At 41.8% G+C, this 19889-nt stretch overlaps 1 protein-coding gene across 2 annotated transcripts; it reads right to left on the bottom strand.

The window, feature by feature from the left end:
- Window positions 1-262: 262 nt before the first annotated feature.
- On the bottom strand, window positions 263-19330 carry frrs1b (ferric-chelate reductase 1b). 2 transcript variants are annotated; one of them, XM_083777988.1, is made up of 17 exons: window positions 19291-19330; window positions 18236-18409; window positions 17288-17488; window positions 16764-16939; window positions 16255-16349; window positions 15750-15906; window positions 15118-15309; window positions 11944-12042; window positions 11072-11216; window positions 8099-8212; window positions 7439-7554; window positions 6783-6869; window positions 4856-4953; window positions 4214-4272; window positions 3846-3989; window positions 1013-1071; window positions 263-417 (listed from the first exon to the last, which is right to left on the bottom strand). In XM_083777988.1, exons 3-17 carry the CDS (start codon window positions 17478-17480, stop codon window positions 328-330), a joined length of 1824 nt encoding a protein of 607 aa, XP_083634114.1. In that variant the 5' UTR covers window positions 17481-17488; window positions 18236-18409; window positions 19291-19330; the 3' UTR covers window positions 263-327. The 2 variants fall into 2 exon arrangements, with proteins under 2 accessions (XP_083634114.1, XP_083634113.1); XM_083777987.1 differs by having other exon boundaries at window positions 18322-18409.
- Between the last annotated feature and the right edge of the window lie 559 nt (window positions 19331-19889).

Below are 19889 nucleotides of genomic sequence, written 5' to 3'. Positions count from 1 at the left end.
TTCAAAGTTTGCATTTTCAATTAAGTGCTATAGCGCCACGCTTTGGCCAATGGTTGTGGGCTTCGCGACCTCACCGTTTGGCATAGGCCTTTAGCATATTGGCAAGTTTCGCGAAAGCCGTCTGCACAGTTAAGCCAGAACTGCTATTTTTGGCGGAAGTAGAAAACAAACAAATACAATACAGGCCATTTGTCATGGTCATACTAACTACAATGTCACACACAAAGGTAGCAAAAACAGTTTTTCTTTCTTTTTAGTTTTTGGACCTACAAGGATTCCACCCGACAGCAATGGTGAATTACTGATACATCATAACAAATATTAAGGTTATAGATGGATTATAGCGGTCACCATCACACCCAGGAACGCTGCATGACCAACCAGGAACACCACCAGCATCACCGTTTTAAACTGTACCTGAGAGACAGACAGACAGACAATTCAGGGGGGTTCCAGCAGCAACAGTTTAACATGACTTAAAACACTTCAAAAGAAGGGTCTAATTATATAACACAGATACTAAGAGACAGAATAATGTCACACAGAGTTGGATATTTTTTTTACTCTATTACTTTCTTTGTGGACAATTACGGTAATCAAGTTAGAACACAATTCTACAGTAGAGCTGCAGCTATTGATTAGTGACTTTTTCCATTAATCGAAAAATCGATTATACTTTTTACATTACATTACATACATTTTATATAGATTTTGAGCTTGTTGCCATTTTCACTATTTTGGTCATTTATTGAGATTTGTCATCCACAATAATATGCCCAAAATAGGGATTGATTATGAATTGATTATTTTATTAACTAATTTACTATTTGATGTTGTTTTAATTAAATCGATAGTTTGATTCCGCATTCTGGAGAAATCCTTCGCAGAAAATAGCAGATTGCAAAGCGTTGTGAGCTTGTAGATCTGCTATTTACAGTATATTCAGTGAAGATTGTTTTAATAAACAGTGTACTGTTGCAGACCGTGTGTGTTTGTGATGTGTGACACTCACCCCTTGGTGTTTGTGACGCTCTGGACGGGATAACAAGCTCTCTTTGTCCTCACCACTTCCTGTGAACAACAGATCAACAACAACAATAAATCCAGCGCAGCGATAGTTCATTGAGACATGGAAGTCAGAAGGTTTATTATAATATATTACCCCGGTCCCCCCTCATTCTCTAATAGTAATTCATTCAGCTCCTTTAAATCAGCTGTCTCTCCACGTCAACTCCCTTCACTCTCATTCATAGATACACGCTATCTAATCTCATCTCACTCACGCCCAAATTCCCTCAGTGCAAATCAGGCGGTCTTCTTAAAGGACCACTTCACCACTTTTCAACCTATCTTCATATACTAGGTAATAGGTCCTCACTAATAATCATGATAAAATGGCACGATTATTTTCTACTCAGTCTGTGTCTCATAGGAGGGCTGTGGGCAGTTTAGAAACCGTCTTCCAGTGACATCATCATTAGGCAGATTATTTTTTAAACAAGATTTTTTTACAAAAATGTTTAGATTTTCATGCCTGCAGTTTTTATTAGCTTTTATTCCCCATCGATGATGTCACTGGAAGACGGTTTCTGAACTGCCCACAGCCCTCCTATGAGACACAGACCGAGTAGAAAAAAATTGCGCCATTTCTTCATGATTATTAGTGAGGACCTATTATATGAAGGTAGGTTGAAAAGTGGTGAAGTGGTCCTTTAAGCAGGCTCAGCTCACTACTCATTCTACATGCTGAGCTGTCAAAGCATTTTGTACAGCGTTGGCGTGACATTTCCCCCACCTCCCCGGCCTCCTCCCTGTAGTATTTAAGTTCAAGTTGTTATTAGGATGAAAGCTTTTATGAAATATCTGCTGAGACCATTAGGGTTTATCCCATGGAAGATGATTCTGAACATCTAGTTTGACCACTTCAGATGCGCGTGAATCAAAATCGCCTATTTTCGGTGTGTTACATGCTTACATAGAAGACATCCTGGCTTCCATGTAATGCAAATTAATGTTACAAATGTCATACCGTTAAACGACTAACGTATAAAAGGCTGACATTTTCAAGCCGTTTACAATTGGCCTTCCCACATCCATAATTACTTAGCTTCATAAAGCCAGGAACATACTGTAGAGCTTACAAATCCGTTTTTACTATTATTTTTACTATCTGTAAGATAAGGTGTTTTGATATGATAACCCACATTTTTATTAAATTCAGATTCTTTATAAAAGTAACACCACAATGTGAAAATACTAATAAACGTGCAAAAGAGAGGTTGTATAAACTTTGCACATAGATATCGTAACCTTTATTTATTGATCGATCAATAGCATAGCATATGAGCACTTTGGTATTTGCACGCTGTAATTTGCACATTGTAGTTAGCAGAGTAAAGAAATGAATGCAGTCATGATTTTATTGTTGATTAAATTCCACTGAACATTTTGAGTTGTTTCCTGTCCAGCTGAGCTGGCCACTTGGCTAACGAGTTCCACCTGTGGTCTGTGGAGAAAGAATGTTTGGTGTGATAATATGGCGAGTGCAATACGAATTCCAATACCCCAAATCTTGGCCACTCGCTCACTGGCGTTACTGTGAAATTGGTGAATTGCTGAAATATGTGACAATCACGTAGAGTTCAACCTGGCGGTATTCAGGCCACGTATTTAAAGACCTCCATGTATGATATGTGAAGTCCACAAGATGGTCACATATTTCGTCAGGACACGAATTTCACCTATTTCAACTGTGAGTGAGAGTGAGCGAGCGAGTGGCCGAGATTTTGGGTATTGGAATTTGGCCTATGCGTGCAATATAGACCAACGCCAACATCTAATACCCTACCCACAATGCTAATGATTAAAGCTTAAGATGTAACAAGGTGGGCTGTTCTGTTTGTCAGTGTAATTGGGATGGACCAAATCAGAATGGCAGAAGGGGGGTTAATTGTGCTGTGTTGATGTGAAGTTGCTAAAGGATATCATTATTGTTGTAGTGTATTGTCGTAGTACAATCATTATAGTTCAGGGAGGTTTCATATATTTTATGAGTGTTCATGTTATGTAGAATATTTGTGTATGAATTTGTAGTATATTTATGCATTTGTATATTAATCTACCCCTTGACATGGTTGAGTCCAATTAAAGTCTAATTGCTCCAGCTGAGTATAAAAACAACAAAGAATTCAGTCAGTGGTAGGATAAGAGCCAGGCACCACCTGTGTTGGAGCGCCTGTTTCAATGTAGTTTTGGTGACAGTGAATAAAACACTTTTTAATTGCACTTTACAAGCACGCACTCTGTACTGCTTTCAGTTACATTAATTCTCACAGAGAAAGAGGGGGTAAAACAATAATTGGCAAAAAATAGACATACACTTCAAAACATGTACTGCAAGTACCATTCTACAGAACTTGAGTTTGTCAGTATAGACAAATTCAGAAACGGGTCTCATTGTCGCAGCAAACATATTTCCTGTAGGCGGAGATGACAGTGTAAACTCTCAGGTCCTACTACATCGAATGGTAGAGTGACTGACCGCTCAAACGTTACTCTTTTACCTGCTTTTCACTAACACTAACTTTACAGAGATGCCCAGAACATCGGGATGAACCTGTGTATAGTTTATGGCTGCTCCAACAGTGGTGGCAACATTCAACTTTGGAGAAAAACGGAATGTCAAAAAAATACACCGCGGTGGCTGTAGACCAGAGCCATAGAGTAATGGTTGAGAAGAAGCAGTGAAAGGTCCTGAATGATACATAAACGTCAGTCTTACCCAATACCCACACATTCTGTTGTATATGCACAGAAATCTGCTGTACTAAGTAAAAAGTCTATACCTGTCATCCTGCACATCTGAGAGTGGATGAGGAGCACCAGGTCTGTCAGAACAATCCACAGCAACCACCCACCCAGCACACAGGTGCACCAGCCCCCTGCCAACAGCAAGGCCTGCTGGGTAACACCCAGGAAGATACTGATCACTGAGAGGAGAGGAGAGGGGAGGGGAGGGGAGAAGAGGGGAGAGGAGAGGAGAGGAGAGGCAAGATAATCAGAGAGAGATCATTCATGAGAGACTAGAAGACATCTTCAATCATGATGTTTTCCCGTTAACACTAAAAACAACTATTATTGAGGCCACTTTCCTCTCTATGGTGACATAGGATTGCTGCTCCATCAATCATAAATAATTCAGCCTCATACTCACCAGCCAGGATCTGTGCAGCGCTGCCTGTCGCCAGATGCATCCAGTTGAACAGGAAGCGCCTGCGGAGAGAACGAAGGAATACTGTGTCTTGGAATCAGGAGACCTAAAAAAGCTTGATTTATATAGTTTGCTGCACTGAGGTGGTTGTGAGCTTCTCGCGACATTCTATGGAGCGTAAATCAGTGTTGTTTTCGTTGATTAATACTATGACGAAAAATGTTCATCGACTACCGTATTTCACTGACAAACTACATAAAAACTAAGCCATGATGACTAAATATACTGACAATTTCGTCAACAAATAAAAACTAGACTAATGTTAGGAAGGGACTAGTGGACAAGAGATCCAGTATAAGTCATTGTACACTTGGTTACATGCTGAAAATAGCCGATCTAAAAAGCTCACAACGCGTCAAGCTTGTAGAAGTGTAAAAACATTACGATGGCATCAACGCCCACCAAAATACATTTTAGTCGGCTAAAATCTTATGATATTTAGTGATATTTAGGTGACTAAAATGTGACTGAAACTAAATGAAAAGTATTGAAGAGACTAGGACTAAAACAAAAATCTAAATGTGCTGCCAAACACAACACTGGCGTAAATCAGGTGATGTGTTACTTGTATACGTCTAGTCTTACCGGGAGGATTCTGGAGCGGGTCGGAACACGGCCATGACTGGTTGGACGATGGACAGAACCATGACACTACATCCTGTGTAGGAATGAGAACCTGCACGCTGCATGACAACATAAAACACACACGCACATAGTCGTGAAGCCTCATCCTCTCCTTGCACAAAATGGTCATGTGTGCACAGGAACAATAAAAGGCTTAAACACAACACAGTTGTCCATCTTAAGCGATGTACCACAGTGATGTCCAATATCCTGTGAACCGGTCTTAGAACTCTACTTTACACGAAGGCATGCATACGTATGCACAGCGCCTGGCTTCATCCCACAACCAAGTATGAATCACACTTGACCACTTTAAGCCATTTAGGCCTGACCTCAAATTAAAAAAAAATGTTTTTCACGTGATCAGAGCAGAGGGATCAGACAGCTATATAAAAAAATGTACCCATCTGAACTGAGTGAATTTCCGTACTCGGACGGACACAGGGCCAGGGACAGACATAGCTGTGTTTAGGACCATAGCACCACTCAAAAACCAGGCAGCTAATCCACTGGTTGGTGTGTTAGTCTGCACTGACTCACTCACAGCAACCAATGACACTAGTCTGGCTGTGTGGACTGCATTTAGCACTGTCACACACTCCACTGTCTCTACTGCCACCGGTGTCACCCACAGTGGTGGACAAAGTATAGGCATATGTATGTACTCACTGCCCAAGTAAATGCTCCAGTATTCACACACACATTACAAAGTACATTTTCAAATTATTGTTAATATATTATTAATATATCTGATATTATATTATATATAATAAATATATTTTTGGTATTATTTTGTCACCCAAGAGTCTAAATGTAGTGGAGTCAAAAGTACAATATTTCTGTTTGAAAACACAAAAATGTACATGAGTATACAGTACTCAAGTAAAATGTACTTAGTTACTGTCCACCACTCTCTCTCTCCGACAAACAGCATGTCACGCTGACACTGAGTCACCCATTCTTAGACACACACACGCGCGCACACACACACACACACACACACACACACGAAGCAGTGAACATGCAGAGCAGAGAGGATTCTGGGATTGTTCGAAATGAATCGAACAGCCAGACAGATGGGTGGACAGGTGGAACACACACACGCACACATGCGCACACGCATGCACGCACGCATGCACGCACACACGCACACACACACACACACACACACACACACACGATGCCTGCCAGTGAGGGTGAGTACAGTCCCCCACAGTCATAAGGAGCCGGTCAGGTGGAAACCTCATGTCTCATCTCATGGAACACACACACGCACACATGCGCACACGCATGCACGGACGCACACACACACACACACACACACACACACACACACAATGCCTGCCAGTGAGGGTGAGTACAGTCCCCCACAGCCATAAGGAGCCGGTCAGGTGGAAACCTCATGTCTCATCTCATTTCAGGATTAAAAAAATAAGCGAAGAAAGCAGATAGCTCGAAACAAACCAAGAAATAAAAACTCAAAGATAAAAGTTAAAATATGGCGATAAGAGGTGTGTGCAACAGCAACAATGTAGTGCAGTGGTTTTCAACCCTTTTCACATCGAGGTCCATTATTTATTCGTCATTTGAGTAATAGACCACCATTTGACGACATTTAGCCTCTCAGACCCAAAACTAAAGAATATTGTATTGTCGTTGGAGGATTCTGTCCACAATTCCATGCTGTATTGATGTGGTATACCATTAGGAGAGATAACAAAGAATTTAACTTTTGAGAGTGTAAAATTAAACCAAATGGACCTGCAAAGGTCCAACTCAAGAGTTAAAGATCTATCATTTAGCTGGGGACCACCTGGAACCCCCTCAAGGACCACTGGTTGAAAACCACTGATGTATTATATTGATACAGTATACTAGTTACGGTTACCTGACTCCATCCTCCTCTGTATATGAAAGGCAGAATGAACGCTGCACAGGTCACACTCACAGCCAGCACCATCAGCCCTCGATGCACCTATTAAACATTAAATGTTTAGCAGTTTTTATTTTTACATTTTTTGTTACAATAAGTTTTAAATGGCTATATATTGTGACAGTAATCTTTGCTATAGAGTGTTTGTTCAGTAACTAGGGGTCGGGATGCCATATGTTCAGGTCGGTAATGCCAGTTTTTCAGGAACAAGTGAAATTGTGACTTTGGAACTGGAACATAATATATATATAATATTTTTTCACTGTTTTGTTTATTCAAGATTCAGTAAATCAAATGACAGTATATATGACACACCCATATGAAACATATCAAAGATAACAAAATGTTGTGAGTCCATACACAACATATTGTAGTAAGAACTGGAACATAATATTGAAACTGATAAATGGACACTTTCCTGATTGGATAAAATTGGCAACCCACCTGAACATTTATTATCTGTTTATTAAAGACAGGGTGATAACATATCAAAAGATCTAAAAAAAGAAATCTTTTCAAATCAACAAAAGATATTTTTTCCCCAAATAATGAAATGAAAAAATAAAATTAAAATAAATAAAAAACGAGATGAAAGCAAACATCATTCAGACCTGGAACCAGGGCTTGTGTCCCAGCAGTGTGGTGTGTGTCCACTGCTCTTTGTAATGTCGAGCCACCAGCACTCCTGTGCTGACCAGCACCATCCAAGCACACAGCATCAGTACCCCTGTGGACACATGCATAGTCTATGGGCCAGACCCTATGGGTGCTTAGATTGACATGCACATTGAAGGACACTTCTTTTTTTCACAATTTGGTGCTTGGACTTGGGGGTGGGGGGGGGGGAAGGGGGATACTTCAACATACGGACTACGGTACAGTATGTCATTAATATACCTTAGAGTTGTTGTATGGAAATAATAAAATATAGTCCCCACCTTCTGCTTAGCCTGGAAGTGGAGGTCTAGAATTTGGGGTCATGTGATCAGTGACATACTGTAGGGAGGGTGTACTCTTATTTGTTGGTGAACCAGTGTTGATTTTGTCGACTAAACCTATGACGAAAAATGTTCGTCGACTAAGTGTAAAAACAGTCATTAAGACGGCATCAAGGCCTGCCAAAATACATTTTAGTCGACTAAATCAACTGTAGATTTAGTCATTTAGTCGACTGAAATTAGACTAACACTAAAACATTCCGGGTAACTAAAATGTGACTAAAACTAAGTGTAACCTATGCCAAAAACAACACTGTGGTGAGGTGAACAAACCGTGCATTTTGATGAGCAGTGGTGAGTGTGAGCCGGTCAGATCACGTGGCGGTCCAGTGATCAGGGTTTGATCGCTGGAGATCAGAGGCTGACGCTCGTGTCTGTAGATCAGACCTGTGGAAGACATTTTCATTATCATCGCTGTCAGACAGAAACCTTTGTATCTTCATATTTCAACTTTAATGATTTTTATTTTGCTGTGTTTTATTTATACATTAATCAACGCCCTATACTTCGTTATAGTACAGTCAGTGTCAGAAAAAGGTAGCAAAATGTGTCGCATCACGACACGTAAGTAATAACTACATTGGATCCATGGGAAGGCAGGTACCTTTTTTTACACTTCCTGAAAAGTAAGCGTTAGACATTTGGACCAACGGCGAACATATTTGACATCCAGAAATCCAGAAAGTCACAGCAATTGTGTTCCGGCTTGGATCAGTGTAATCTCTCATTCTGACAGATTCTACAGTGTTTGCCCCAGAGGCAAAAGCTAAAGGAAAATGTATTATTTCTCCCCTTTTTTAACCGAATGGGTCTCAGATTGGGATCAGTGGAAACAACATTTTAAGTACTTATATATTGGTATTGCTTTTTTTTAATATCAATGTTATATTATCATTTAAATCTTAGTGTTTTATTTTTTATTTATTTTTACCTGCAATAACCTCAAGGCCCACATGGTTATATGAACACATCAGCATTCAGAGAGCCTCTCAGCCTCTCTACCAGCAGCTCTCCAATCAGCTCAGTCATAACACATACCATAATATCCAATCAACAACAGCGCAATCGATGGTTGCTTCAGACTGTCAAGTGGACGGAAGCAATCATTTCACACTGTCAAAACATTGCCTGTGTGTGTGTGTGTGTGTGTGTGTGTGTGTGTGTGTGTGTGTGTGAGAGAGAGAGAGAGAGAGAGAGAGAGAGAGAGAGAGAGAGAGAGTGAGTCATCACCACATGCACGCACAAAGGCTGATTTGCATGCACGCACGCTTGTGTGCATGCTTGTGTGCATGCACGCACGCACGCACGCACGCACGCACGCACGCACGCACACACGCACACACACACACACACACACACACACACACACACACACACACACACACACACTTTGAGGCACATGGCAGAGCCAGCCCCCAGCTGTGTTCAAAACTATCAGTAGTTCCCACAACCAGAGCTGGAGTAGTAAGTAACTACTCAAAAGCTGTACAATGTTGAGGTACATTTACTTCTACTTTTGGCCATTTTTACTCAAGCAGAATTTTGATTACAGGACATTCTTTCATTCACATTCATTCATTTAGTATACATTGTGGCATTGCTCTTATTACTTATTGACTTATAGTCACTGCATATAATATATGCAAAAATGCACACATTTCACATCAGTTATGTGAAATGCATGTGTCAGGTTGTGGCAGTGGTGGTTATGTTATGTGAAATGTGTCCTCTGCATTTGACCCATCCTATAACTACAGTGAGCAGCCATTAGTTGCTCAGGGAGCAGTTAGGAGTTACAGTATGTATCTTGCTCAGGGACACTGTGGGGCCTGGAAGCGAACCTGGAACCTTCGGCTTCCCAGTCCGGTTCGCTAATTATTCGTCCCAAACTACAACTTCTTCCACCACTGCCACAACCTGACGTGTGTCACACGATACAGCTTCACATTGTGGTGAATGTGTGGAGTCACGGTGGTGTGCATCGAGTCACTTACTCTGAACTATAATAAAGAGGTGATTCATTGATTCTGTGGTTAAAATACACTCTGGGAAGTGCAGTCTTTGAACCCACTGTATACTGTTTAAAGTGAAACACTCTGTGAACTTCAGTTCTCCTATGTTGTGAGCTTGTAGACGTGCCTGTCATGTGGATTAGATGCTATAACTAGAAAAAGTGCCCTTCTGGGCACAGGTCTCCACCAGGATAGGAATGTAGGACATTGCAGCTTGCCTTCATCTGGTGGTTGGATAAAAGGGCAACAAAAGTAAACTAGGGAGTTGGCATACAAAGTTATCCACAGATCCGTGCAGTTAGAGGTAAAAACCCTTTTCGGCCAGTTATAGCGCCACCTTGAGGCTGAGTTGAAATTGTTCATGTGGCATTTCTTCCTCGGCCTAGTGGGAATGTGCGTGCAGAATTTCACGGAAATCACGCGATGTGTTCATGATTTGCAGCATTTTGTTTGAAACTGAGCACTCCTGTGAACTTTGGAAGCCTGCAATCTTAACCAATCAGGATGGAGTCTGAGAAATCTGAAAGACCCGTTTCGTTGAATGGCTCTAGAGAGACTGTGTACCAATTTGCGCGATGTTTGGACAAAATCTGTAGGTGTACTGTGCAAAAACTTGTTTTGCACAAAGCGGCCTCCTGGTGGCGCTATAACAGGCCGTTCTGGAAAGTTTGGGGCAGAGGTTCATCGTTGGCATCCAGGGAGTGTGTGTGCAAAATTTGGCATCGACCGGGTTAACGGTGGCCGAGATTAGCTGCTCACGGACACACGGACGGACACACACACACACACACGGACGGACACACACACGGACGGACGGACGGACGGATGGAGTGCAAAACATACTCTCCCCCCATGCCTTCGGCCTGGTGGAGACAATTAGTTGTTTGTATAGGATAGATGTACTTGTAGATTCGCTATTTGTCGTACGAGAAGTATGTAGGGCTTAGTGTGTGCGTGCATGTGCCTGTGTTTGTGTATGTGTGTGTGGAAGGGTCTCCTTTTTTATAAGATGTAAGAAGGCGGGGGGGGTACAAAGAATGACCGCTACAGTATATGGAGTGGTCGGGATCAGGTGTGGCCCTTGTTGCTTCTTGTAGAAATAATGCTCCAACATTTCAGTGTTTCTATCTGTATGAGTGTGCATGCACACACGCACACACACACACACACACACACACACACACACACACACACACACACACACACACACACACACACACACTAACACACTCACCATGGTGAGCTTTGCCGTAGGCCAGAAACAGGAAGTAGGTGTGGTTTAAGTGGAACCTGTTCTCTTGCTGGGGGAGGATCTTTCTACTGAAACGACACTGGATGATGCCGTCGGACAGTCTCCAGGCTCGCCCCCACAGAGAGTCCTGAAAACACACCAACACAGCCACTTTATCAGTTTGTCACATTTCAACACAGTTTATCACAGTTTCACCCAGTTTAACCCAGTTCAACCCAGTTCAACCCAGTTTAACCCAGTTTAACCCAGTTCAACCCAGTTTAACCCAGTACAACCAAGTTCAACCCAGTTCAACCAAGTTTAACCCAGTTTAACCAAGTTTAACCCAGTTTAACCAAGTTCAACCCAGTTTAACCCAGTTTAACCCAGTTTAACCCAGGTCAACCAAGTTTAACCCATTCTGTACGGGAACCCCTTTTGGTGTTTTAAACATCATGTTATGCTTTAGCTATTGAAAAATAGCAGACCTACAAGCTCGTAGCGCGCCACTCGGTGGCGCGCTACGAGCTTGTAGGTCTGCTATTTTTGAAAAATCGTGAAAATGTGGTGCAAATCCTGACAGAAAACGGTCAGGATTTAGAAGACATTTTCATAAATTTCGACGTCAGGCCTAAATGGATTAAACACAGTTCAACCCAGTTTAACCCTTTTTCACATTATGTACATACTGTACAATACCTGTACTGTTTATGCTACAATATCATATAAATGTAAATATCTGTGTTCTTTCTCTTGACCCGGCCGTTTGTTTCCTATGTTTTCTGTCTGTGTGCATGGCTGAGTGCACACACCCACATGCGTGCGTGCGTGCGTGCGTGCGTGCGTGCGTGAGTGCGTGTGTGTGTGCGTGGTACCTCAGGTTCCAGTGCAGGGGTAGTGCGTCCAGTGATATATGCAGGATTGATGTGAACTGCGTCTCCGTCTCTCACACACAGATACGCGTCATCATTTCCCTGCAAAATACACAAACAACACAACACCGCCAGAGTACCGCTGTTCAAAAACAGCAAACCAATTTTGATATGAATAATACCGCGTTACCGGTAGAGGAGTAAAAGTACAATATTTTTCCTCTGAGATAGTAGAAGTAGAAGTAAAAGTATTTGAAGTTGGAAATATACAAGTAAAGTACAAATACCTTAACCCATTCTGAACGGGAACCCCTTTTGGTGTTTTAAGAATTATGTTATACTTTAGCTATTGAACAATAGCAGATCTACAAGCTTGTAGCTTGTAGATCTGAGCTTGTAGATCTATTTTAGAAAGATTGTGAAAATGTGGTGCAAATCTTTGAATATATATATATTCTTTCAGAGCGAACGTTTTTAACTCAAATCTTTGCTTCTGAACGTTTTATCTCCTGGGTCAAATTGCTGTACATCTCTCCATTAGCCTCGGTTAGAACGAACAATGTTCAATCTGAATACTTTAGTCTACACCGCTGGACTAGACAAGGCTGCCCATTGAGCCCACTGTTATTTGCATTAGCCATTGAACCACTTTCGATTGCACTAAGAACTAATCCACATATCACCGGTATATTTAGGTTTGGGTCGGAGTTAAAGGTTTCTCTCTATGCAGATGATCTCCTCCTGTATGTCTCTGACTTGTCCACTTCGGTCCCCGCTGCGCTTACTACTCTCAATTCATTTGGTAGAATATCTGGATACAAATTGAACTTGAACAAGAGTGAACTATTTCCTGTTAATAGAGCCGTCAGGACATACCCTCTTCACAACTTCCCCTTTAGGATTGCTCCTGATGGGTTTACGTACCTTGGAGTTCATGTCTCGCGTGAATATGACGATCTATATAAAACTAACTTTGCTCCCTTAATGAAAAGAGTCAAAGAAGACTTTGACCGTTGGTCTTTGCTCAACTTATCCTTGGTTGCAAGAGTTAACACTGTTAAGATGAACATTCTCCCTCGATTCTTATACTTGTTCCAATGTATCCCCCTCTTTCTCCCCCTGACCTTCTTTAGTAAATTAGATATTATGATCTCTGAATTCATTTGGAACAAGAAGGTGCCTAGGTTGCGTAAGCAGTACCTACAGAGGCCCAAATCTCTTGGGGGAATGGCTCTGCCTAACTTTAGATTTTACTACTGGGCCTCCAACATTAGGATTTTCCAATATTGGATCTTATATGAAATAGCGGAACCCCCTCCAACGTGGTTAGCTATGGAGGCAAACTCGGCTGGTCCAGTGTCACTGAAGGCTTTAACATACTCTCCCATTCTCTCCTCAACCGCCCTGTACACTAAAAATACTATTGTTAAAAAGACTCTAAAAATATGGATCCAATTTAGACGCCATTTCGGATTGCACTCACTCTCTATTAATGCCCCAATAGCAGCCAATCATATTTTCCATCCCTCTTTGATAGATGGTGCCTTCTCAACCTGGAAAAGTCTTGGGATTTATACTTTCAAGGAGAAGGTCTTTGCATCCTTTCAGCAACTCTCATTTGAATATACGCTTCCCAAACAGAACTTTTTTTAGATATTTACAGGTTCGTAGTTTTGTTCAGAAAGCATTTCCCACGTTTCCAAATTTACCTAATGACTCTGTTATAGACACCCTTCTGACTCCGTTGCCAACCTTGAAGGGTGCGATCTCATGTATTTATGATGAGATTTGTTGTTTGCGCCCAGAGTCTTTGGATTCATTAAAGGCTCGTTGGGAGGTGGATATTGGAGAGGAGATAACTGAGGAGGTTTGGGATACAATTCTACATCGGGTACATGGGTCCTCTATTTGTGCGAGGCATGCTCTTATTCAATGTAAATTACTACACCGTGTCTACTACACCAAGGCCAGGTTGTCTAGAATATATAACGATGTGTCTCCTGAGTGTGATAGATGTCGGCAGGCTCCCGCAGACCTCATCCATACGTTCTGGCTCTGCCCTTCTCTACACAAATATTGGACCGATATCTTCAATTCCTTATCAAAGATAGTCGGGCAAAGAGTGGAGCCCACACCTTTGGGGGCCCTGTTTGTTGTTTTTCCCTCAATACCGTCGCTCTCCAAACCAGAGAGGGATGTTTTGGCCTTTGTCACTTTGTTAGCGAGGAGACTAATTCTGACCAACTGGAAATCGCCCACTTCCCCTTCTCACACTCATTGGGTTAGGGACACCTTGTACTGTGTAAAACTGGAGAAGATTAGACACTCCTTGAATGGTTCTTCCGATAGGTTTGGGAGGATATGGGGTCCATTCTTTCAATTCATTCAGAATTTGAATCCGTCTCTGCTTGGGGATGAGTGAGGTCTGCTGGACTTTTGTTTTAAAAGTAGCTTATACTGTGATTGGATTGTATGGATTGTATTGGATTGGATTATGGATGTATCATGTACCTATGTTTATTTTTATTTTTATATAGGATGTTGTGTACTGTTGTTTTGTCTGTTTTTGTCTGCCTTTTATTTTTCAACTTTTACTGATCTTGTATTTAAGGTTTGTTTGTCTTGTTTTCTGTTGTCCTTTTTCTTTGGGGTGAAAATTCAATGTGTTTACTCTTTTATGTCATACTTGTGGGGTTTATTTAAGAGAAGCTGTTAATGTTAATTATTCTTTTTCAAACTATCTCAATAATGCTTCTGTGAAAAAAACCAATAAACAAAGTTATAAAAAAAAAAAAATCTTTGCTTCTGGGGGGTCTCTGGAAAACATATTTTCAGACGCGGGTCGGCGAACCACTGACATAGAAACATGGATTTTTTGAGAAAACTGTCATGATTTAGAAGGGACTACATGCAACAAATTAGCTTATAGCTAACTCTGGCCCATTTACATGGATGTGAAAACTGACGTGTTGATTAATGAGCATTATTGTCCCTGTCAAATAAATAAATAAATGGGTTAAGTACAGTACTCAAGTAAATGAGTAAACAGCACTTGAGTACATCTACTTAGTTATTTTACACGAGTGAAAACTGACTGAGACTTTTTCTGCACGCCCCTTATTTTTCTTGGAGGTAAGGGACGCCCGCTGGGATATTCAGGTACTACACCCTGCCTACCATCCACTTGTCCAGGGACAGGGCGAAGGACACGTATCCGTCAGCAGGCCCGCTCAGCTCAAACGTGACGCTGGTCCCCGCCGGAGCGTCGGCGCTGAACGACAGGAAGTAGCAGTAGTGGTCGGAGGCCGGGTCACATCCTGCCGGGTCCCTGAGACATGACTTCCTGGTGCCACACCCCTCTGACGAGAACTGAGGTGGAGGAGGGGGAGGAAGAGGAGGAGGAGGTGGTGGAGGAGGACAACGATTAGGAGGAGTGCAACAGATAAAAGGATGAATCGATTTAATCGATTAAAAAAGAAAAAAAAATGATAATTGATCATTTAATAAAAAAATCGATTAGTAATGTCCTGACGTGCTGTGCCGTGCCGGTGTGTGTGTGTGTGTGTGTGTGTGCACGCGCGCATCTTTAAGTGGCATGTGTTGCACTGTGTCTCCTGTGTGTGTTTAATTAATGAAATTGGTTGCATCTTTTGTGTTTCAATCAGATGCAACTGTTTATGCCGTGCTCTCAAATACATACACACAAATGTTTAAAAAAAATCACACCCGTGTGAACTGAGTGGTGCAACTCCCCTCTCCCCCTGCCCCCCCCCCCCCCACACTAAAAAAGAAAAGGGATATTGCCTTACAGCAGTGGTCAGAGGGGTTGAGGAGGTGGTGCTGGGGGTGCTCGTGGCCACAGGGGGCGCAGTCCTTGGACTGGCACTGGCAGGGGCTCCTTTCAGAGAGACCACCGGACCTGGAAGCCTCACCCAGTACACCTTGTGGCTGTGCACCACCGTTACACTGCAAGGATAAGACAGACAGACAGACAGAGGCACATTTTAACGATTTTTCAAAAATAGCAGACCTACAAGTTCATAGCGGTCACTCGGTGGCGCGCTATGAACTTGTAGATCTGCTATTTTTCAATAGCTAAATTATAACATAATGTATGTATCCACCAAAAGGGGTTCCCGCTCAAAATGGGTTAAAGATCGTGATACACCGGCTGCATAATTGTAGATAACGATGTCATGAGAAAGGTCAGATAACGGCGAGACATATTAGCCACCCCAGGCTCTAATAACTGTATATGACTTCAAATGAGAATAGTGTAGCCGATTATATATAATTAAAAAAAAGAACACTCACTAGAATTGTACGATTTCGGGAGGGTTCTCTGCAGCCATCCAAACCGCTTGCACCGTGGTCTTTTTGTCACCGCTCCTGTGACTAACTCCAGATGCCTTTAAAATGACAGGGTTTCAATTCAGAATGCCACAAACACCTGCAAAAACGACTTATTAAAAATGACAGAGAAAACATATTTGGACAGTAATTTGTGGCTGTGACTGACGTGGTGTAATAACCCCAGTGTTTCAGGTTTGGTTGCGTGTAGAAAGAACATTTAGTGGTAAATGACACAATTCATTATTAAAACAAGTACTTTAGTTGTGTTTGTTTTTGTTTTTCATATCTCGGTTTGATGTTGAAAATGATCTGCCATGGCATCTAGGGCTGGGCGATACAATATTTTATTATAAAAAATAAAATAGCTGATCTACAAGTTGTGAGCGTGTGTGTGTGTGTGTGTGTGTGTGTGTGTGTGTGTGTGTGCGTGTGCGTGTGCGTGTGCGTGTGCGTGTCCAGTGTGTGTGTACCTGTGTATGGCCACAAGTCAGCAGCTGGGTGGTGCTGGGGTCCACCAGGCTGAAGGAACCCACAGCAGGAGAACTACACCTCCCAGCATTCACTGCAGGAGTACTACATGCCCCAGCATCCCTTGCCTCCATCAGGAAACCTTTGAAGTGTGTTGAGGCGGAGGTGGATAATGTCACTGGGTAGAGAAAAAGAAAATATAACGTTTATTATTTTCCTAGGTAACAAATTTTCTTTCTTCTGTTAAGATCTCATATCTTCGCTGTCGGGCAGAAACCATCTCTATATTTCATCCCTTTTTTTGTCCATTATTGAAAGAAAATGAAACATAACACTAACTAACAAGGGGATATATTGGTTAAATATGGTTAAAGATTTAACCCTGAACTGTAGTGTATGGAAAATATATGTTGTTTTGTGTAATTAAACCATGGTCATTCATTTTCTGTTGACAAGGTTTCTATACTTGACAGCGATGGTAATGATAACTTAAAGATTGAGAGGTGAAAATGGTAAACGGTGTTACCGGTGATGTTGCTGTGTGGACTGAACGTGGTGGTGTCTACCAGGACGTCGTATGGAGGTGGGTCAACCTGTGGCTCGTAGCCGTGTTGAGGTACCATGTCTGCACACGCCACGGACACACGACCGTTGCTGTAAGCCAGCGCTGGGTCTGCGTACACACTCAATACCACCAGGACACAGCCTGGAAGGTACATGTTCGCACCTGAAAGGAAAGGACATTACAGGCAGTGAGTGGTAAAGCGAGGGGGGGGGCGGGGGGTGACACATTAGCGTTGACTCCCATTGTAACAATGGAATGCGGAAGTGCTCATTCTATCTCAATGGGATAGTTCTAATGTTTGGAACTATATATAGCCCATAGGCACCCGCCTTGCGGCGAGATCAAAGCGTGTCGCCACTCTCTTACTATTACACTCGGGTTTTACCCAGGCTAGACTCTCCCCGCTGGCAGCTATGTGGTGGATGTTTTATGTAAAATTATACATGAGTAAAAAAGTACATACAAGTATTGGCATAATAATACAAAATATACTTCTTAAGTATATTTGCTACGGCCGTAGCACTTGCCGTAGCACTTGTCCTAGCCTCAACGACCTTACGGCGTTTGCAAAGGCTCAACTTATACAACTTAGATAGCATTTGATGTGGACATAGCACTCTATAGTGTATAAGCATAGTTTCTGGGGAATGCCAGGCAGGAATGTTCAATGTAGATTGGTGGTTTTCAAAGTGGGGAGTCAGGGCTAGGCTGGGATCCAGACTGATTTGTTAATAAAATAAATTAATTTAATCAAAAAATATTTTGAAAACTAGCAAATGTTAAACCTTTATTTTTGGCATTTGAAGTATACAATTTACAATTTAGGCATTTAATTGAATCCAGAGTGATTTACAGTAAGCAGAAACAACACATGGTAATACATCAAATGCATATAAAATAGAATCATACCCAGTAAGTACAGAGGTTTAAGGGTCCCCGTCTAGGTTTTTTAACCTAGTCGCCCTAGTCTAATGAAGGCCGTGCTGTAGGCTCACTGCAGTAGAACGCAATCAGTTGCACACAGGTCCAACTTTAGTCCAGTGTTTTGATGAGATAAGCAGCACCACATTGAAGTATCGCCGGCTGTTGGATAGTCATACAAATAATTGTTTAATTGTATAATACTACTACTACTACTACTACTAATACTACTACTACTACTACTACTACTACTACTACTACTACTAATAATAATAATAAAAAGGAAGGGTTATACAAGATTTCCACCTGACAGCAACGGTATACATTTTCAAATGAAACATGCAGTAGGCCTACTGTTTGCATTCACACACACACCCACAGTGATGGATACAATACTGCACGGGGAGGTGGGGATGGTAAAATACATGCATCTGCTTTTGCTATCCCCCCCCCCCCTATTTTGGGCATATTTTGGGCATATATTATTATTATTATCAGGAATGTACTTTGTGGTTAGGCACAAGCTTGGCTCAGGGAGGAGGACGCCCATAGCCCTAGAATGGATCTTGTTGTTTCATACAGTATACAGTATTTCACATACAGAGCCATAGAACATGCAAAGTCCAAGCCAGGGCACTTTGGATAATAACATCATATCCTGTGTTTGTAAAACCAATGTATTATTATTATTATTATTATCAGCCATCTACAAGCTCACAGCTTGTCACAAATGGATGCAACACACACACACACACACACACACACACACACACACACACACACACACACACACACACACACACACACACACACACACACACACACACACACACACACACACACACACACACACACACACACACACACACACGTGACCATATAATAAGTGTTTTAATGTGTAGATTAATATTGAATTTCTCCCTAAACTGTCTATAAACACAATATAGGGAATTAAGAACATAACTTCCCACTTTGTATCCTTGTTTCTTTAAACTTAAACACAAGTTAAAAAGGTCATTAGGTTTAAAATGTTCATGTCTTACTTTGTGGCAGCTTCCTTGTAAACCTGTCGTGTTGTTGTGAATGTGTTGATTGTGTTCTGTCACTTTACAGTGAAGATGGCTGTGCCTCCACTCTCCACCTCTAGAGGGCAGCATTCCTCCTCCTCCTCCTCCTCCACGGTGAGCAAACTACACAGCCAATGAATGCATTAAAGAAGGAGAGGTCACACAGGCACTACAGACTGGGTGGACTGGATAAGATCATAGATTCATGAATGAAAACATTTTCATCAGGTTCACGGATGACGCGGGCAGACATTTATTTGACAAAGGTTTAAAAAAAGAATAATCATACAGTAGCTAAATTAACACCCAGATCTCACATTAAATTACGTCAGATTGAAATAAATTAGTGTTAGTGAGTAAAATAAATTATTGTGAGAGCTGGGTGTTCATTCATAACATACACACAGACCACAGTACAAGATACAAGATAAGAACATATCAGTGTTATTCACAACAGAAAGAAAGTGACAAATGTGACCATTCCTTGTTGTATACTCCTCCTTTCTCTCAGCCAGAAGGGGGTGTGTGTGGGGGGGCGTGGTGTTGTGCAGAGTGCAGACTGGAAGACACGGGAA

This window comes from Protomyctophum parallelum (genome assembly GCF_964188405.1).
Source record: "Protomyctophum parallelum genome assembly, chromosome: 12".
Lineage (NCBI taxonomy): Eukaryota > Metazoa > Chordata > Actinopteri > Myctophiformes > Myctophidae > Protomyctophum > Protomyctophum parallelum.
Note: the sequence above shows the minus strand (reverse complement) of the source record. Positions and strands in the feature narration are given on the sequence as shown.